General features: G+C 41.2%; 1 protein-coding gene across 1 annotated transcript in view; it reads right to left on the reverse strand.

Moving 5' to 3' along the window:
- sli (slit guidance ligand) overlaps window positions 1-22,962 on the reverse strand; it is a 1,279,943-nt gene that overhangs the window by 954,405 nt on the left and 302,576 nt on the right. The window contains exon 3 of the mRNA XM_067140837.2: window positions 11,640-11,711. Coding sequence (XP_066996938.1) covers window positions 11,640-11,711 — 72 coding nt within the window. The remainder of the gene's footprint in view (window positions 1-11,639; window positions 11,712-22,962) is intronic.

Consider the following 22,962-nt stretch of genomic DNA (forward strand, 5'->3'; position numbering starts at 1 on the left):
ATCATGAAAATTTAATTAAATTAATGCAGATTAATTGACATGATTATATCAAATTTGATAAACGCGAGTATGGTCCTCAGGAGATACTCGAAGTATTATTGCGAGAATCGGGCGTTGTGAGGCGTCATCTACTGATATCAATTAAAGGAACTCAGAACGTGGGATAAGTCGGTACTATGATTAAGGCGAAGATTGCTCTTCAATTAAAGGCCAGCGTATTATACGCGTGTATATTTGTGATAGACTTGCCTTGGGTAGTTATGTTTTACAGCAAATTTCTTTGATCCTGGGCCCGGATTTGAGGATTAGATACCCAGATTTATTTAGCTGTATTAGGAGCGTGGATTTTCGAGTTGTTATTCCACCGTAGAATTGTCCGGTGACGGCTACATTTGTCTACCAAGGAGGGTTTTTTGTTTGTTTAAGCGGCCGATTTCATATCCTCACGTGCATAGATGTTGCTATGTCTGATGATTCATTAGTGCGGTATTCATGATTTTTTTATTCGTCCCAATTCAGTGAGGATTCGAGAATGGTGTGTTATTTACGTGTCATGTTATTTATTTCAGGAAACAACGTTGCATGTGTGATTGAGTTTAAGTCCACAGTGTGATATATTTTTGTGCCGTGTATTTTATTACAGGTAACAGCCATCAAATTTTGTTTGAACTGAAGTCCAAATGTCTTCTACATCTGCAGTGTCATATACGGTATTCTGTTACAGGGAACAACGTTGGGAGGGATTTTAGATTTTAGTTTACACTTTTTCCTTCCACGGAAAATTGAGATCTTTGTTGGAGAGCACTTTGCATGTTTTATTGTGGGAAAATTTGGGTACATGTATGCGATTATTTCTTGCGATGTTTGTTGATATGTGATTGTGTGTTGTACGTGTTTTCAATCCACGAGTGATTCCTATTTGTTTGTTTACTCCAGCGGGAGTTGTGTGTATATGTACTTGCCACCCCACTTAAGCTATTGTGTAGGATTCTAGGATTTTTTCCGAAGCGATTAGGTAAGATATGGAAAACGATTACTCATTCTAAAGTTGAAATAATGTAAACAAGTCTCCAGTTGTGAAAGTGATCGTTGAAGTGTTATTTAAATGTTAAATGCGTGTGTCGGCGCATGAAAAGCTCGTTTCCAATATGAACTTTATCAAGAGATTATTTGAAGGCCAATTTCATTTATGTCAATTCCATTTTTTTTGTTTTATTTCATAACATGTCTTAGTTAATAAATATTTATTCAATCGTATGTCGCGTTCTGCCTATCATCATTTATAACCGTAGTGTCCTTGTCTTGCCCATACCGTTAAGAATATATCTTCCCCATCACTTATATCCAAGATGTCATTTAAGCAGGGAATCATATTATTTGCCGCTGACTGAGCACGCCTGGAATCCGCTGTGCAGCTTGGGACATTACCGATGTGGTACTTATACGGGGACAATACCTCATAATAGTTCAAATCGTCGCCAGAATTCGACCTAGGCATTTATATTTACGTATTTTTAATTTTTTACTGGTGGTTTAACATCACACTAACACATCGATGGTTTTCAGCGACGCAAGTATAGGAAAGGGTTAAGATTGGGAAGGAAGTGACCTTGACCTTAATAAGGTACAGACCCCCCCCCGCATTTGACTGGTGTGAAAATGGAAAACCACGGAAAACCACCTTGAAGGCTGCCGACGGTGGGTTTGGAACCCACCATATCCCGAATTCAAGCCCACAGCTACTCGACCCTAACCGCACGGACACCCCATTCGGTACCTAGACACATTATACCATTTGAAACCGACTATACCCTCATCTTGGATGTAGATGAAAATGTTACATAGTAATGAGAATCTTTTATAATTGTCTAGTCAGACATGTGGAGAAGCCCTTCAGAGATCCTCCCAAACTGAAAAAAGCAATGCACCTTCTTTCTCTCTTCTTTTCATGGCCTTTCTCTGAGATCTGGAGCCGATAATAATAATAATAATAATAATAATAATAATAATAATAATAATAATAATAATAATAATAATGTGATTAAAGCCTAGTTTTACGGCTAGAAATCTCCTCCTGACACCAACCCTAAGCAGAGGGATGTATTCAATATTGTGTGTTTCTGTGGTGGTTCGTGGTGTGATGTTTTGTATGTAACTACAGATGTGTATTAAGACGGTCACTAACACCCAGCCCCCGAGTCAACGAAACGTGGCTACAATTCCCCACCACGCCCGAGAATCGAACCAGAATCCTTACGAACCGAAGGCCACTACGTTCATCATTCAGCCAAGAAGCCAGGCAACAAAATAGCAAGGTACCTCTTGTAGAAAGTGTAACGGTTCAAATCCCGTTACAAGGTGATATCTGTATTATTATTATTATTATTATTATTATTATTATTATTATTATTATTATTATTATTATTATTATTATTGTATCATTATTATTATGATTATGTCTGTATTATTTTATCTGTGAGATTACTATTATTGTAATATAATTATTATTCAATTCGATTCTGCAAAGCTTGTCGCTTGCGTGATTGTAGTAAAATGTATGCATATATACATGTGTGTAGATTAACACTAAAGACATGTACAGTAAAGAGTTGCTGTATATCAGATGTGGATGTAACATTGCTACATTGTGCAATATTTCTGGCGTTTCTGCTAAGTCATCGCTACGTCATCGCTACGTCATCGTGAGCATTTAGCGATGCGCTCACGGTCTTAGATTTACCTAGGGAGCCCCGGGCTATTTCACCATTGTATGTAATACTTGTCGCGAGGTGGGAGTAGATTATTGTTTTTTCTGGAGATTACGTAGGTGCGTCAACCTAACGTCTACATAAGGTGGCTGCATTTTGTAGCGTCAGTCATTATTCAACTGGAGGCAGAGGCCTAAGTCGGTCAGTCAACAAGAGTCAACGAGTGTGACCGAGATGGAGAAGACTCAGTGAGCCATTAGTCTTTGGTCATTGAGAGAGTGAGGCTACAATTGGTCGGTTTCGTAGTTGAAGATACGGACCGAAAGGCTTACCACGAAGTCATAGAAGGATAGACTTGCAATGAGGTCATACAGTGCAGACTTACCCAGAAGTCACATGATATGGAGAGGAAGCAGTCACATGGATACATCACCAAATTAGGCGTGACACATGTACAGTGAACACCAGATCTAAGGAATACGTCGTAATTACACTCAAAGTGTTGAAGGTACAGTGAAGTGAACCAGTGAGGGATATATTTCGTATAAATTGTTAAATGTCCGGTCAAAAAGAATTCAAATTCATGCCTAGTTTCTTTCAGTTGCAATGTCAATTTCATATTCACATTTTTTTATCGCAACAAGACTTGCTATTTTTTATTGGCATTGTTTCAAGAATATATTTTGTTCTATCAAATTAATCCTTCGTTTCATTTCCAGAGTAGAATCACTTAAACCCTAATTTAATGAGGAAACCGAGCGCCAACCTCCTTTTCCCAGAACTTATATGGTATGTTGTCAAAAGTAAGCTTATTACCCCACACCCTAGAGATAGTCCAGATTCTCATTCTATTATTGCTGCACTGAGTGGCAGCTGGCGCCCATCAAATAACGTATGTGTAAGTAATCAAGTAAGAAGTAAGTGTGATTACAAGGTTCGACGATTGTGTATTTTATGTAAGGAATATTAATTTTCACATTTTCCATTTTAAATGCAGATTTATATGTTTCAAAAGATAGTCAGAGAGTTAGGAACTTCTCAAAAGAAACAAGTCGAATATCGTAGTGAGTTTAACTGGAACCTTTAAGTAGGCTATTGGTTTCAACGTTTATCCATGGAACGTAATGAAATGATCTCTTTCGTAACACATAAGAAGCTGAACTACTACACTGTTTCCATAACAAAATGCACGAAATAAAGCAATTAGTACATACATGACGTGAGCGATCAGTAACTAACTCATTCTTCTTTTCTGTACAGCAGAAATTAATCACTTTCTCAACCTAATAATAATTATGATGATGCGATTAAAACCTAATAAGAACACTGAACGCATATAGGCCTAGTAGGACCAGCAGTTATGAAAGCGAAGAACACTGTAGGCTACGTTTCAGTCAGCGCTGAGGAATTGCAAAGCAGTATCCAACAGCCGGAACAAGATAACAGCCGCGCGCTCACTGAGCACCCACGATGGGCTTAAGCGGATTTGAACTCAATTCTAGGGTTCCAAATTACTCATTAAAACCCATCGTCCATATCAGCGTGTCACTACAGTACAGACAAGCTTTTGATCAAATGATACACAGTCCCCTCAATTGGTTTCATTCTGCAATGCCCAAGTACCGTAACGCGATTGCATGTTCCCAGTGTAGCGGAAAGTGTAAGTCATGGCCTTTAAATGGGTTCGGAATTAATAATTAGTGCTGATTTTCTCATGCACTTGGAGCTTAATTTCACTTGCAAAGAGGGGTCCAATTCTGGGGAAAGGCTCGTCGTCCAATTAAATCACCTAATTCCGAAACAATAGGGGAACAGTTAAATAAAGCCGGCCATAGAAAGGAGACGAATGTTACTTAGAGGCTCAATTACTGACTAAGAAATTTACGCTATGTAATGAAAGTACGAAGTGAAGTTACATTCTAGTGATAAAAAACTTATTCTAGAATACGATTTGGTGTCCGATACAAATACCGAGGAAATCATAAAGATGTAACCTTGAGAATAATACATCCATTCCTTTACCCAACCACCCTGAAAATCACACATACGGAAGAATCAATCAATCAATCAGAGATTAATATCACTTGGTAGGAACAAGGGAAACGATGTAAAAATAATAATACTAATGTCCCGCTAACTACTTTTATGGTTTTCGGAAACGTCGAGGTGTCGGAATGCTGTCCCGCAGGAGTTCTTTAACGTGCCAGTAATTCTATCGACTCGAGGCTGACGTATTTGAACACCTTCAAATACCACAGGACTGAGCCAGGATCGAACCTGCCAAGTTGGGCTCAGAAGGCCAACGCTCTACCGTCCGAGCTACTCAGCCCAGCTTTCTTAAGTTAGTGTGGCTATTGCTAGCCTGGTGCAGCCCTTATAAAGGCAGACCCCTTCAATGAGGGTGGGCGGCATCTGCCGTGTATATTAAAATGTATTTTGTGTTGGAGGACAGTGTCATGTGTGGTGTATGAGCTGTAGGGATATCGGGGACAGCACAAAATCCAGTCCCAGAACCAAGGGAATTAGTCATTTAAGGTTTCAATCTCCGACCCGGCCGAAAATAGACCCCGCGGCCCTCTGAGCCGAAAGACACTACGATTACCATTCAGCCAAGGAACCGGACAGGGAACGGTAGTAACTGATAAAAGTATCAGAACAGAAACGTAATTTATTCCACCTTGAATAATGGATCCAGGGTTATTCAGCTAAGTTGCCCACGTCAAGTAACTCGTGGAAGATTAAAGACATTGACATTTTATTTTCACATTCACTAATCGTACCAAGGAGTTCATATCGGACTTCCAGTACTTTTTCATGACGCCAATATCTTCTGAGATAATTGTACTAACTTTATGTTCTTAAACTGAACTATACTGTTTTCTACACATATCCTTCAACCCACACACGTTACAAATTCAGCACCGTGATTATTTTGAAAGTCGGAGAATTACTTCTCGAGAAAATGGACTGTATTCAGACGTGGTTCATTTGCCAGTTGAGGACCGTCCTGTTCTATTCACACTACGTATTAATATTGTTAACGGTAGAGAAGCCTGTGCATGCAACAGGACATTTGTTCTGTTTCTGAAAGTTAACATTTCCACTGAAACTTCCGCAGTTCCATCTTTGAGTGGATGTCATACAAGAGATAGTAAAGTATATACACAAGGAGGTAACAGCAGCGCTTATGTCTACGAGAAAGTTAATGCGCTGAGCACATCGAATCCTCATCTGTTTGGCAGAAAGCTTTCTTCGCTATATAGTACTTATCAATAAAAGCAGAGAGCCGAAAAGGAATTAGTGGAGATCGATTTGGGCCAGGCATTTTACAAGTAAATATTCTCAGAGACAACAATATTCTTGAAACTTCCCTAATCAAAAGCAATAAAGCTGAATGTGCACATTTGTAATACGACAGACAGCAAAAGCTGAAGAACAGGCTGTAAAACTAGCTCTATGTTCTGGAGGTAATTGCGTCAACCGTTTAAAACGCTTTGAAGTACTTCAAACACAGAGGCATGTTCCACCTATCTGTCTCGAATAGAAATGTTTGACTACGTTAACTTGGCCTCGTGTTCTATAAAATTAGATTCGGAATGTATCCATATTTTAAAGTTCTTTTAGATCTTTTAACTACCACACGGCACGGGCATACATGTGGAAACACGCGTGTGTGACGACGTTTCCAATCTCTCGTAAACATCAGTAATGATGGTGTATACTAGGTGCGGGGAGTGGCGAACACTCTAACCCAACCCGTTGTCACAATAAGGATGATTGATCGCCGCCTCTCCATGCCCTAATCATCATATCGGCCCTCGCATCAGCTGCTCAGGTTAACAACACAATTAACATGGAAGCACAACATCTGATCCACGGTGAGTCTGTTCAACTACTCTGCTGCCATGACACGATGTGGACTTCTTTCCTTACAGAGCAACAAGCCACAGTTTAACGTAACTTAAAACGAGTCCTGCGCAAGTAAAACAAATATAACGCTGGAGTATTCGAAGTGGAACATGCGTAAATGACTGTTTAGGGCTATCGTTTTCGAACGACTGTATTGGTAGAATCACTAAGTGCCTGAGTTAACAGGACTAAATAGGAAAAGAAATGCGTGTCCTATAAAAATCCTCAGCCTATTTCCAGTCACTTGTCTGGGTCAGGAATGGAATGCAAGAAACCCCATCTAGTGGCGAGGATAGGATTTGTGCCGGTTGCCGAAGCCTGCCACACTCCTCTGGGGCAATGATTAATGACTGACAGATGAAATGTTATATTACTGGGGAGTGTCGCTGGAATGAAAGATGACAGGGAAAACTGGAGTACCCGGAGGAAAAACTGCCCCACCCCCGCTTTGCCCAGCACAAATCTCATTTGGAGTGAATGGGGTTTGAACCAGGGAACCCAGCGATTAGAGGTCGGTGCACTGCCGCCTGAGCCACGGAGGCTCTTCTTGTGTCCTATGCTGAAAAAATATCTTTTTATAGCTATTTCAGTATGAAGATAAAGCTAAGTCGAATATCGACCTGTTCATCTGCTTTGTATTTTCAATGAACGCATGAGCATGTTGACTTGCAAGCAACAATTTCTGCAATCATGAAATTACTTAATTGAGTGAGGAAATTACATGTTAATGTATAAAAATACTGTACAATATTGGTTAATTCTAAAATGCAACAAAATTTACGAGCGTGCGATAGAATGACTTTGGTTATGAACACATTCGGTATAGGCCCTATAGGCCTACGCAGAGAACTGGACTAAAAAGTAAAGTTATTTCAGAGACTACTGGAATCATACTCTCACCAAGGTGTCTACGAACACTATAACGTAAGTAGTTAGTGGGACGTAAAACTGATAATGTTCGTATAAGCCCTGTATTCCCGTACTATATAATGAATGGCAATTGAAATTAACTATCACATAATACACTCACTCCCGGTCTAGAAAGCCAGGAATAATGGCCGGGAAGATCCGTCGTGCTCACCACATGACACCTCGTAATGTGCAGGCCTCCAGGATGAGCAGTGGTCGCTTGGTAGTCCATGGTCCTTCGAGGCTGTTGTGCCATGGAAGGTGGGGGGTTAATAAACTCACGGACAAGATGAGTTACGCACCTAGAAGGAAGGGTGCGATGATTGCATACATTTCGTACACGTACATATCATCGACGGGTTGGAGTTGCAATGATCTGTAACGGCAAGAACGGCCACTACAGTGCATTAGTGACCGGGTCTAATCATGTAATATCCATGTATGCGGAGCATTCCGATGTGACAATGGCCCGATGTTTGACTGAATGGGAATGTGAGGGAAACCATACGAGTCATCAAGATTCCGGTCGACCAGGTCTGACCACACCAATGGAGGATCGTCATATTGTGCACCAAACACGTTGTAACCCCTTTTTCATCTGCGTCTACTATCCGGGTGCAGATAATAGACTCACTACAACACCCCGTTCCATCGCGCAGAATTGGTCCGAGAGTATTACTTGCTGTAATTTTGAATCGCCGTCCCATGAGTAGGCTGCCGTTAGCACCACAACACATACGGCTGTGTTTGGAGTGGAGCTGTACCAGGGACATACACACAACGGACGAGTGTTGTCGTAGAATCTTCAGCGATGAATCTCGGTTCTGCACTACCTCAGATGACCATCGTCTGCGAGTACTGTGGCGCCAAGGGGAGAGAGCATACTCTGCCAATGTTACTGCCTGTGTTACTCCTGGCGTCATGGTGTGGGGCACCATTGGGCATGGCTTCAAGTCACCTCCAGTAGTGATTCCGGAAGATTAAAGGCTCAAAGGTACGTCACGCACATCATACGTCCTTATGTGTTACCCCTCGTGAGACAGTATTCTGGTACCATCTTCCAACAAGACAACGCTCGTCCACACACGACACGTGTCTCTATGACATGCCTGCATGATGTTGAGGTACTCCCTTGGCCACGAATCCCCCAATCAGTCTCCGATAGAACATGTGTCGGACCAGCTCGGTCGTCAACTCCGTCCCAGTGCCAAGATCCAGGATATTACGGGGTAGTTAAAACTGTTGAGGGCCAACTTGCCTCAGGAGAGGATACGACACCTGTATGACACCATTCTTTTTTTCTTTGCAATTTTGCTTTGACACAGATAATTCTTATGACGACAATGGGATAGAAAATGGTTAGAAGTTGGAAGGATGCGCCCGTGGCCTTAATTAAGATATAGCGCCAGCATTTTCCTGGTGTGAAAATGGGAAATCACGGAAAACCATCTTCAGGGCTGCCGACAGTGAGGCTCGAACCCATTCCATTATCTCCCGAATACAAGCTGATAGCTACGTACCCCAAACCGCACAGCTTATTGTTCGGTGTATGACGCCCTTCCTGACCGAATCATTGCATGCACCCAGGCCCAAAGGCGTGCAACGTCCTACTAACAAGGGACAAGCTGTGTGTTCGTACTGCCAAGTTCGTTGTACGTTTCACTTGATTTTGTAACCACTGAAATAATATCACGTAATCTCTCAACACGTGGAAGTTTCATTCCATTTCCTCCTCCACCTCTAGATGCTTAACATTTTTTACCAGACGAGTTTGCCGTGCGGTTAGGTGCGCGCAGCTGTTGAGCTTGCATCCGGGTGATAGTGGGTTCGAATCCCACTATCGGCAGCCCTGAAGATGGTTTTCCGTGGTTTCCCATTTTCACAGTAGGCAAATGCTGGGGATGTACCTTAATTAAGGCAATGGCTGCTTCCTTCCCATTCCTTGCCCTTTTTTCTCCCATGTCGCCATAAAACCTGTCTGTGTAGGTAGAGCTGAATACTTCATTGTGTTGCTTATGGGGTTTAAAGAGAGGAAAATCATGGATATTAATTTTTCTGGCGAAAATATGTCTTCACGATAGGCCTTCGGTGGCAGGTTCGCCAATTATTATGCCTTCCAGCAAGCTCATGCTGCGATGTCTTATTATTCGGCTTCCCATGCTCAGAGTATAGGTAGCGAATATATACCTTACACGGGATAATTCTTCATCACACCACACCAGTTAAAAAACGCCGACATAGACTTCACACACACTTAGTATAAAGTGGGTGTTGATCATAATGAACCTCGTTCGTAAAATGCGAAGTAACAACACAGAGTGAACTAAATCCCGTACGACTTGGAATTTGTGGAGATACGCCTTCCGCATGAGTACTATTCCAAGATTCTTCTATCTGTAGGCAAAAATCAAGCCCAGCACTCCCATAACCGTTATTTATAAAATGTTTATATAATGTGGAAATTTCCCCTTTGATTATCTGTTACTGTGCTGTGAATTTTGATTCATGTATTCTGAATAATAGGGAACTGAAGGTGACAAACTATCTTAATATCATTATTCCCTGGGAATATCTCCGGTAAAATTAAATCCTTTGTGACCATCGCATGTCACCTTAGTCAGAATTTAAACAACTTACATTATATTCCCTAGTTCATTCATTGTGCCTTTGCTGGCAGGACCTAGTGTTTACAGTGCACTATGTCTTCTGGTATGGGCTAGAGCAATTTTGTTACTTTCATTGACCTGTCTCAGCTTTATCCTTAGCTTTGACAAAATGAAAGTGACTGAGGTATGAGTAATGCTAGTAATGCCATTCCTTCTGCAGCCAGTCCCTGCTATGAATGGTGTGAAAATATTGCTCATAGGGTCAGTTGGTGCATGCATTTCAGTGGGCTTGGCAGACTGATGTGTAATAGCAACTTGTGGCTCGGTGAGGAAAGCAACGGGAAACTACCTCACTCCTCATTTCCCTAGTACGCCTCTTCAGTGATGCCTAGGCCATCTATGACAGCTGATGGCGGAACTGTTGAGGATCCAACCAGCCTTCGGGCTGAGGACTAAACATACACATACAGTTCATTCATAGAATATGAATTAATAATGACAAAAACGGAGGTAGATGACAAATGATTACCTGTATGATACAAGTAAGAGTTCTATTCTGTCGGTGATAGATGGAATATCTAGACAATATCATCAAATCCACACACTGGTATTTTGTGTGTTTTTACTCTAAATACACGTTCACAAACATTGTACCCAGCATAAATAAATGAAGGCATTCCCCTCATCTAAAACTGCGAAATAAAATTCCTGAAATGTTTATACGTGTAAATTGATAACTGTAACTAAAATTATTTAAAACATGTGCAAAATGCATTCATTCAGTAACGGGTATTTATTACTGCCTGTGGAGGATTGTAGTTGCATTTAAAATAGTTGTGATATCTATAACATACGTACATACATACAAACATACATACATACATACATATATTACATTTATACATAATCATTATAGACTGTTACGTCTTTTCATATGCAAACCTCTGCAAATGAACAAAGTGCCTCAACTACCATCCATTGGGAACTGCCACCATCCTCTGTAATCCTCTTCTTTCGAAATGGTTGAAAGCTGATACTAACGATCGTCTAGTTCATCGCCTTCTGTCCGTCTCTTCCTCCACAGCGGCGTCCATTATTCGCATTGGTGAGCCATCTTCATCCATTCACCTCATATAACCCCGCAATTGAAGCCAGTTAATACGCATGGCTTCATCCTTCGAGTTATCCTTTACCTATTTTGCGAGTGTCCACCTGTAACTGTTCCCACCTAGCTCTTTCCCCACAGAATATTTTCTACTTTCATATTTGTTACCTCCAGAGGATAAATAAGATATCCAGAGTTCATACAGATTTTACTCTTGTGCTGTAAAGTCAGTCCAAAAGTGTGAACGATGCAAGGATATTTTCATCTGCAAATACAGTACACTCCCTTCTTACAAAACACAGTTGATATAATATAACAATTGCAATGTAATAAATTACTAAATGAACGTGGAAAACACTCCCTAGGCCAACAAAATAGGAAACAGAGAAAATATCTACTTACAGTCTCAGGAGGTTGGGCATGTTTCCGAAGAGCATGTCAGGAATATGGCGCAGGCGGTTATTGTTGAGTCGGCTGGAAAAGACCAGACATGTATCATTGAATGTATCCATTGTATACATGGCGTCATAAATTAACAATTTCTCAGTTCATAACAAGAAGGCGTAAATATTATACACTGACTGACAGAGAAAATGCAACACCAAGGAGGAGTGGTTCGAAAGGGATGAAAGTTGGGGAAAAACCGAGTCGGCACGGAAGAATAATTGATGTTTATTTCAAACCGATATGCAGGTTACACAATGCGCACGGCATCGACTCAGTAGGATGTAGGACCACCGCGAGCGGCGATGCACGCAGAAACACGTCGAGGTACAGAGCCAATAAGAGTGCGGATGGTGTCCTGAGGGATGGTTCTCCATTCTCTGTCAACCATTTGCCACAGTTGGTCGTCCGTACGAGGCTGGGGCAGAGTTTGCAAACGGCGTCCAATGAGATCCCACACGTGTTCGATTGGTGAGAGATCCGGAGAGTACGCTGGCCACGAAAGCATCTGTACACCTCGTAGAGCCTGTTGGGAGATGCGAGCAGTGTCTGGGCGGGCATTATCCTGCTGAAACAGAGCATTGGGCAGCCCCTGAAAGTACGGGAGTGCCACCGGCCGCAGCACAAGCTGCACGTAGCGGTGGGCATTTAACGTGCCTTGAATACGCACTAGAGGTGACGTGGAATCATACGCAATAGCGCCCCAAACCATGATGCCGCGTTGTCTAGCGGTAGGGCGCTCCACAGTTACTGCCGGATTTGACCTTTCTCCACGCCGACGCCACACTCGTCTGCGGTGACTATCACTGACAGAACAGAAGCGTGACTCATCGGAGAACACGACGTTCCGCCATTCCCTCATCCAAGTCGCTCTAGCCCGGCACCATGCCAGGCGTGCACGTCTATGCTGTGGAGTCAATGGTAGTCTTCTGAGCGGTCGCCGGGAGTGCAGGCCTCCTTCAACCAATCGACGGGAAATTGTTCTGGTCGATATTGGAACAGCCAGGGTGTCTTGCACATGCTGAAGAATGACGGTTGACGTGGCGTGCGGGGCTGCCACCGCTTGGCGGCGGATGCGCCGATCCTCGCGTGCTGACGTCACTCGGGCTGCGCCTGGACCCCTCGCACGTGCCACATGTCCCTGCGCCAACCATCTTCGCCACAGGTGCTGCACCGTGGACACATCCCTATGGGTATCGGCTGCGATTTGACGAAGCGACCAACCTGCCCTTCTCAGCCCGATCACCATACCCCTCGTAAAGTCGTCTGTCTGCTGGAAATGCCTCCGTTGACGGCGGCCTGGCATTCAGCTATACACGTGTCCTGTGGCATACGACAACACGTTCTACAATGACTGTCGGCTGAGAAATCACGGTACGAAGTGGGCCATTCGCCAACGCCGTGTCCCATTTATCGTTCGCTACGTGCGCAGCACAGCGGCGCATTTCACATCATGAGCATACCTCAGTGACGTCAGTCTACCCTGCAATTGGCATAAAGTTCTGACCACTCCTTCTTGGTGTTGCATTTGCTCTGTCAGTCAGTGTATATAGCCATTCCCGGCATTCCGTATTTTCGAAATACACATGGGATCTGTCTGATACTTGTGCTATTGTCTGGGGAAATGTTTAGCGTTGCAATGAACTGGAGTTTAAGTGCAATAGGATGTCCCATTATTTTCCGCTTTCCTTATCTGACACGGTATCAGACAGCTTGGTAATGGTTCTAGTAAGAACAGCCCAAGACTAGATCCAGCGATGGCAAGACTTTAGTATTTGCCGGAGCCGGGAATCGAAACTAGAACAGTAATCAGAAACAAAATAAAGGGAAAAGGTTTCTATTATAATTATAATAATTCGTCTTTAAAACTTACAGATTTTATACATTATAAGGGTAAGTGAAAAAAACTCGTTATTTAAAATAGATCTTTACATCATAATTTTAGTAGAACATTTCTGACCGGGCGAGTTGACCGTGCGGTCAGAGGCACGCGGCTGTGAGCTTGCATCCGGGAGATAGTGGGTTCGAATCCCACTGTCGGCAGCCCTGAAGATGGTTTTCAGTGGTTTCCCATTTTCATACCAGTCAAATGCTGGAGCTATACCTTAATTAAGGCCACGGCCGCTTCCTTCCAACTCCTAGGCCTTTCCTATTCCATCGCCGTCATAAGACTGTCGGTGCGACGTAAAGCAACTAGCAAAGAAAAGCACATTTCTGCAAGTTGTATTAGCCTAAGTCAACCGTTTTCTGAATATATGAAGTCATATTTTGTGCTAGTCGCAGCTCATCGTATAAAATTACTATACGCAACTTTCAGAAGACACTGCCACCGGGATATCCCCTAATTGTACTGTACTTTTTACAGAAATACTGCAATTGCAGTAATATTAAAGAATAAAGCGATTTTAAATCTTCTGTCAGCCTAAGCTGAAAACGTAATAGCCAGTTATCACCAAACACGATCTCTTGAATTTCCAAATGGTGTGCCTCCCAAGTCTGTTATTCTTCTGAGTGACTACTTTCTATAAATAGAAAGTGAACGAGAACTTTTATTACTTTAATTGTATGATGTGGTTGTTCACTATTTATAGTCATGTCCGAGAATATTTCTTTCATTGTGACGTGCAAACATTTTTTTATATCACGTCGTGTGGGTGAATATTGTAAGCTTGCATACGTAATTATGAGGCGTACTGCATCATGCTCTTACAAGTCTGTCGCGTCTCCGGTTATATTCGATGAGAAATAACTGGTTACCGACTCCCATGGGTAAACAAGCCTCATTATCTATCAGACTCACTACGCTAGCGTATGGCTCCATGGCTATATGTTTAGCGTGCTGGCTTTTAGTCAGAGGGGTCCCGGGTTCGATTTCTGGTAGGGTCGGGAATTTTAACCATCATTGGTTAATTTTTCCAGCTCGAGGGCTGGGTGTATGTGTCGTCTTCATCATCATTTCATCCTGATCACGATGCGCAGGTCGCCGACGGGTGTCAAAACAAAAGACCTGCACCTGGCGAGCCGAACATGTCCTGGAACACTCCCGGCACTAAAAGCCATACGCCATTTCATTTTACTACGCCAGCACAGCAAGCAACCCGCAAGTCAACTGAATGTGTTACAACTGAAAGCAATACAGATACATAAGGGACCTCACGTGAACGGAAGAGACAAACAAAACAGTGACGTCTCCCAGAACATTTGCTGCACTGGGTCGTGTTTCCATACAAATAATTACAAATAGTTCATGTCGAGAACTTCAGTAATGCACATCCAGCTATAAAGCTGAATGCAAAGTGGTAGCAAGAAATACTAAATAAATAACAATGTTATTAATTTTACGTCCCTCTAACTACTTCTACGGTTTTCGCAGACACCGACGTTTCGGATTCTTGTTCCACGGGAGTTCTTTAACGTGCTGGTGAATGTATCTATACGAGACTAACGAGTATGAGCACCTTCAAATACCACAGGACTGAGCCAGTTTCGAAACTGCCAACTTAAGCGCAGAAGACCAGCGATCCACCGTCTTAGCTGCTCAGCCCAGCAGAAAGGACAGTAACGTTCACAAACTGAAGGTGAAGTGTGTGCGGGGAATACAACGAGTAGAAGGAAGTTGTCATCCGCTATAACTGATCTTAGGTAGCAGAATTAATGCACTTGCTATCGCGCTTTTCTTTTTCTAATTTTGAGATGAGTTGTTGCCTTTACGTTTGATTTGCTTACAACCATAACATTAATTTTTACATATTTGTATACAGCTTAAAATTATTTAAGATGGTTGTTATTTTATTTATCATAACATGCATATTCCTTTGGCTCCCAGCCAAAGTGCAATGTCATCCGCAAATCTAATACAATGTATAGTTCCTCCATTTAGTTTTACTCCAGGTGTTTTTGACGTAAAGTTTGAATGGCAGCTTCAATGTATAGATTGAACAGCCCTGTCGCACTCCTTTCCTGATTCTAACCTTGCAAATAGTTTCATTATTCTCAATATTTATCCTCTAGTTAATGAAGAGGTTTAGTATTGTTCTTCTATATTTCCAGTCCAAGTTGACAGATTTCAAAATGATTGTTCTTCTATATTTCCAGTCCAAGCTGACAGTTTAATTATTCTGAACAGTAGTCTTTTTTTTCCATTTGACATTGTCAAAAGCTTTTTCCAAGTCGAAGAACGTTATGTAGGTATTTCTGTTCAGCTTTAATCTCCTCTCCAAGATGGTTTCCAGTGCAATAATGGCTTCTCTGGTTCCTACACCTGTTCTAAATCCAAGCTGGTCAGCCTCCAAGTTTTGCTACATTTTACTGTTCATTTTGCTTTTTACTATGCATATGAGTATTTTCGCAACATGTGAAATAATAATTAATGCTATTCCTGTATTATATTGCATCTCCTTTTTGTTTAACAACACTGCTTTGCTCTCTACAAAATCATCTGGTGAGTTTCCAGTTTCATAACATCGTTCTGTGATCTTGAGCAGTTCATCCATGAGTTTTGTTCCCGAGATTTTCCATAGTTCATCTGGTATTTTATCAGGTCCTGGTACCTTTCTGCAACTCAGCTGTTTCAGTGCAGCTTCAAATTCACTCCTCATGATAGGAGGGCCTAGTTCATCTCCTGGGATTGGTTCACGTTTTTTATGTACTAATCCACGTTAGTAATTTCGGCACCTTTATGCAGTTCCCCGAAGTATTCTTTCTAACTTTTCACTATCTCCTCATATTCCCCCTTTATATTTTATGAGACTGGATTTCGTTCTAGCCTTGAATTGCAGTCTTTTGACTAAACCGAGCAAGTGGCTATGCGGTTTGAGTCATGTAACTATCAGCTACCATTCGGGAGATAGTGAGTCCGAACCCTACTGTCGGCAGCCCTGAAGGTGGTTTTCCTTGGCTTCCGATTTTCACACCAGGCAAATGCCGAGGCTATTCCTTAATTAAGGCCACGGCCGCTTCCTTTCCACTCCTAGCCCCTTCCTATCCCGTCGTCGCCGTAAGACTTATCTGTATCAGTGCGACGTACAGCAGATTATAAGAAAATATCTTAACTTGAGTGTAAGCCCTTTCAGAATTCACAATTTTCATATAATTATCTATGCTTTAGCATACATCATTCATCCACTTTTCTTTTGTCTCTCAACATTTCTGAGTGACTAGATTTTGGAGTTTCTTTCATTTCGTCTGTCCTTCTGAACTATTTGTACAGTCCTGTTTATTTCTTTCCTGAGCGAGTCTTAATATATCTTCTGTCATCCACTGCTTTCGGAGCTCCAGCTTCATTTTTCCCAGTGCGTCATCTGCTGCTGCTGTAACAGAAAATTTAATGGTTTCCCAGTCTGGCTGATATCATTGTGGAAATTCTCCTCTGTCTGTTCTTCAAATGTTTGTTACTTTGTTGGATTATTTAACATTCCTAAATTCCACTTATTTTTTCGTGACTTTCTCAATCGCTTCAGCCTGATTCGACATTTTACTTACACCGGGATGTGATCACTATCAATATCCAAACCAGGGTAGCTATGTAAAGACGTCATCTGGTCCCTGTACCTTTTTCTTACAAGAATATTATCTATTTGGTACCTGTTACTATCACCGAAATTCTTCCATATGTAACCTCTTCTATTATGCATCATGATTATAACATCCTGCTCTTCACAAATCTCCATCAAACGTCATTTTTTTCCTAGACCAAATCTACCTGCAACCTTTCTAGAAATATTGTTGCCCACAAAAGCATTGACGTCTCCCATTATGATTAAAGTGTCTCTGTCCTTAGTTATTTTAATTACGTCTTCAATTTTATTATACATTTCTTCATTATCTCCATGTCCTGCTGTTGGTAAGTATACCTGTATTATTGCTATATCTGCTGATTTAGCTGTTAGTTTTACCATTATTAGCTTGTAATCAATGCGATATGTGTTCAGCACGTTAATGGCCTATTCCTAAAGCCATTCCACACTGCCGACCATTCTCTACTCTACTAAAGATAATTTTGAACGATTCACTGTTAAAATCTCCTTTTCGAGGCCACCTAGTCCCACATACTCCCAGGATGTCTATATTGTTCTCATCGACAGTACATTTTAGTTCCTCCAGTCTTCCGTTTTCAACATTGTTCTTTTATTCCTTGTCCCTATATTGATTCCTTCTTCATACGCTACAGGCCTTCGCATTCTGACGACTTGGGATAACTCACTTATTACCCTGGCGGATCTTGGTGTCCGATTACCATGATCAACAATATCAATATTACAATTCGCACTCCGCATGGTTGCTATACCAGGGAGAAAATAGGGTGGTTTCACGTTGCCTTCCACATTGTAATTTTACTGCCATTCAAGCCGTCCTGACCATGCCAGTAAATGCACAGTCACAGTCCAGCTGAAAACCTTAGCCCTGCATTGTGCTGATACTGATAGCGCTGCTTCCACTAGGGTGTTTTATTCATATAAATCCCCGAGTACAGGACTGCCTCTTCCGCCATCTCCACCGTACCGAAGTCCACCTTGACCGCTGGAGATGCCGCTCGGTCTTCATTCGAAACCAGATGGTACACACACGGGTCAGCGTGCTCTACCCTCCCATAGGTAGGGGCGCCACTCAGTGGGCAGGGCTGCCACCGAAGAAGGGTCCCTACCTCCTACATTTTTGCGAGTAGTGTAAAGTAATAATAATAATAATAATAATAATAATAATAATAATAATAATAATAATAATAATGTTATTTGCTTTACGTCCCACTAACTACTTTTACGGTCTTCGGAGACGACGATGTGCCCGAATTTAGTCCCGTAGGAGTTCTTTTACGTGCCAGTAAATCTACCGACACGAGGCTGTCGTATTTGAGCACCTTCAAATACCACCGGACTGAGCCATGTTCGAACCTGCCAAGTTGGGGTTAGAAGGCCAGCGCCTTAACTGTCTGAGCCACTCAGCCCGGCAAGGTAATAATTAATAACTGCGAAATTGATAGAAAATAGCATATATTATTACATGTGTCCTATGATAAATGCAACGTGGCCTGTTAGGATTGACATGAAGTTTAAACAAGATAACTTCCGATATTTCATTAAAGTGTGTTGTGTTTGGGTCATCAGTCCATATACTGGTTTTTCGCAGCTCTCCATGCCTCGCTGTCCTGTGTTAACCTTTCCATTTTTACGTAACTACTACATCCTGCATCTACTCTAATCTGTTTGTTATATTCATACTTTGGTCTACCCTTGACGTTCCTGCAGCCTACACTTCCCTTAAAAACTAAAGTGAACAAGACCTGTGTGTCTAAGATGTGTCCTATCATTCTATCTCTTCTTCTGGTCAAATTGTTCCACATCGATCTCTCTTCATTCGTGATTTGATCTACCCATCCACACAGTAAAAGTAATGTGGCATAACAATTGCAACTCAATCACACAGATAGCTGACATATTTCCAATATTTTAACACTGCCATTTAAAGAACAATGACTTGGATATAAGACCCCTTAGGCTGAGAGAGAAACATAATGAAAATCATTGTTTATTCTGTGGAGAAATAATGGAATAGGCTCATCTATTGAGATTATGTAGGGGAACTGATGCACTGAGAACTAAGTATTTTGGTGATGAATATAAATTAAAAGTAGAAAGAGAGAAGGAATTTTATACAATAGCTAATTTGTTACATAAAGCATGGATCACTCCAGAACGAAAAGCAAAGTTTTTTTTTTTTTTTTTTTTTTCATTTTAAAAAGTATGTGGCAGAAGGAAATGAAAAGAGATTAGCACAAACTAAACGTATTGTTAAAAAATACTTGCGTCAAAAATAGTAAAGGTAAGATACATGGTGACATTTAAGCAAGCATTGGAATAATGCGATATACCTGAAAAAGGTTCTTTAGATGCCTGTGAAGGCGCTTTTGTGTCTTACCTGAAAAGGTTTGACATATTATGTAGTATCTGCTGGAAAGTGGCTATTTACAATTATTTAAATTATTTTTGCTGAGAAGTAGAAGTGCGTGTTTTTTCTTAATTTGCCGCGAGGTGACCATTTATTTTGTATGTTTGATAATAATCATTTTTGCTTTAATGTATAAATAAGCTAAGGTAAGGTACATGTTGTCTTAGACAATGCAGCATTGCTAACGTCTAGGACAAAATAAATTATGTTTAGTATAGTTAAACAAATATAAGAGGAAAATGTAAACAGTAAAGCATGTATCAAAATTGAACACATTGCAATAAAAGGGTGCTCTCTCCCTTAATTCCGGATAATCCGGAATTAGGGGATAGGCGAACTCCTATTCATTCATTCATTCATTCATTCATTCATTCATTCATTCATTCTTTCATATAAGGCCCCTTAAAACAAAAATCACCATCATCATCACCACCACCATCATCATCAACACCACGATTTCCAGTAGACTGAGCAATGCGGTGACTTACAACTAGCATAACAGTGTATTTACAAAGACGGCCGATCATAGAACTAATCTCACTACCCATTACGTGTCGACGTTCTGAAAAGTGGAAACCTTTACCTTCCATTCCGCCATGGCCCATAACAGAGGGGCAAAACTACAAATCCTGAATAACCTTTCTCATTGTAGGATATTTTGTCCACATAATACCGTGTGTAAGTCGTAAAATTTAAGAAACGAGATTTCCACTTCCGGAGGTTCACTCAGCCTACACCAAAAATGAGTACCAGGTTAATTCCTGGGGGCAAAGGTGGCCGGGCGTAGAGCTAACCACTCTACCCCATCAAGTGCCGAGGTTACGGATAGTAGAAGCCTTTACATTCCACCCCTCCAAGGGCCTTCATGGCCTGTACAGAGATGACTTTGCTTTCTTAATACCGTATGTAGACGACATTGAGTGATCCTACTCGAGGATGTCCTGCCGTGAAACACGGTTTAAAACACCAATAATCCGTCCTGGAATTTAGGACATACGATCTGTGAACCTTTGGAACCGTGCAGTCCCACCATTCAAGTTATAATGTTACATGCTCCAGCTGTGTTAACATCAGTTATTAAAATTCACTCAGCATGTAAAACAATGTCCGGAGGTATGCGCATGCTTGCGTGAAATGGAAGTTTATACAGCCGTTATATAGCATATTTAAGGTAGCTCGGTTTCAGACTGGAGCCCGTGGAGGAGGAGAAGATAGACATTTTCATTATTCGTAACCTCAGCACTGAAAAGCCGCAGACATGTGCCTGTCGGGAAGTGGACGTTTCCTTTTTTATATTTCTCTACTTCATGAGGACAAATCTAACCTATCCTTCTCGACGAATCAAACGGGGCTTAGTAGACATTATATACAGCATTGTTAAACAACTCACAACTATATTTATTTTCTGCTACTTGTTTAGCGGCACACTAACACACCGAAGTTATTCGGCGACGGAAGAGTGGGTAAGGGCTAGGATTGAGAAGGTAGCGGTCATGGCCTTAACTAAGGTTCAACCCCAGCATTTACCTGGTGTGAAAGTGGGAAAACACTGAAAACCATCTTAATCGCTCCCGATGGTGGGATTCGAGTCTAATACCTCCCAAATGCAAGCTCACAGCTGCGCGACCTAAACCGCACGGCCAGCTCGCTCGGTTAACTTTATTGCCACCAAGTTGTATTATGTAAATACTTACCAGAAAGCAATTTTGATGAAGGAATCCACAGGACATGATGGAAAATTATGCTCAGTGATATTTGGGAAATTTGCCGATTTACGAAATTTTTTCTTTTCTTTCCATTTCTTTTAGGTCGCACCGATACAGACAGGTCTTATGGTGGTGACGGGATAGAAAAGGATGGCAAGGTAACGACCGCAGCCTTAAGTAAGATACAGCCCCAGCATTTACTTTGTGTAGTAATGGGAAATCATGGAAGACCATCTTGAGGGCTGCTGACAGTGGGGTTCGAACCCACCTTCTCCCGAATGCAAGCTCACAGCTACGTGACCCAAACTGCATAGCCAATTTGTTCGGTGCAATATACTTATTATTATTATTATTATTATTATTATTATTATTATTATTATTATTATTATTATTATTATTATTGTTATTGTTGTTGTTTTTGTTTTTGTTGTTGTATAAAGGAAACGAAGCGAGGCATAGGTGGCAAGTCGGTGTTTTGTGATACCGTGTTAAGAAGAAAGAGTCAACAATGCAGAAGCCATAACGTTTATAAGAAGACAGGATTAGGAAGTTACAGGAATTTACAGGCTGAAATCATAACGGTTTGTAGAGAGAGAGAGAGAGAGAGAGAGAGAGGAAGGGAGAATCAGTAAGTGTATGAAAAATCACAATCATCAGCCATGTCTGGATAAGGCGTGTCCAGCAAGCTGTGTCACTCCGGTTTACTTGTGAACAGAATTGGGATTGCTGCCCTAGGACTTGAAATACGTAACAACAGTACTTATCTATATATATAAAATAGCTTGTCCTGACTGACTGACTGACTGACTGACTGACTGACTGACTGACTGACTGATTCATCACCGCCGAGCCAAAACTACATTACATAATGAAACGAAATTTTGGGGATACATTCATATTAAGATGTAGGTGCTCGCTAAGAGAGGATTTTTGGAAATTCCATTGCTGAGGGGGTGAAAAAGGGGGGGGGGTGAAATTTTAAAATGAGTACACCTATATCTCAAAACTTTAAAAGTTTACAAATGTAAAAATTGGTATTTAGAATCTTCATTAGAAGTAAGGAAACACGTATTTTCTTGTTTTCATAAAATCCCAATAGGACGGGTGAAAAAAGGGTTGAATGCCTTTAATCAGGATACCGGTACTTCTCAGAAACTGAAAATATTACAGACCTGAAAATTGGTACTTTTGATCTCCTTTAAAAATAAAGACACACGTATTTTTTTGTTTTTGGAAAATCCAATTAATAGGAGGGGGAAAAGGGGCGTGAATTTTTAAAATGAGTGTATCTATATCTCAAAACTTTGAAAGTTTACAGATGTAAAAAGCGGTATTTAGAATCTTCATTAAAAACAAAGGAACACGTATTTTTTTTTTCGGAAAATCCCAATAGGAGGGGTGGAAAGGGGTGAAAGATCGTTGAACGCATTTAATGAGGATACTTATATCTCAGAAACTGAAGATATTACAGTCCTGAAAATTGGTGTTTTGGATCTCCTATTAAATTAAAGAAACAAGTATTTTTTGTTTTTGGAAAATCCAATTAATCGCGGGCTGAAAAGGGGGTGAATTTTTAAAATGAGTGTATATCTCCAAACTTTGAAAGTTTACAGATGTATAATTTGGTATTT

Source organism: Anabrus simplex, chromosome 2 (genome assembly GCF_040414725.1).
Source record: "Anabrus simplex isolate iqAnaSimp1 chromosome 2, ASM4041472v1, whole genome shotgun sequence".
Classification (NCBI taxonomy): Eukaryota; Metazoa; Arthropoda; class Insecta; order Orthoptera; family Tettigoniidae; genus Anabrus; species Anabrus simplex.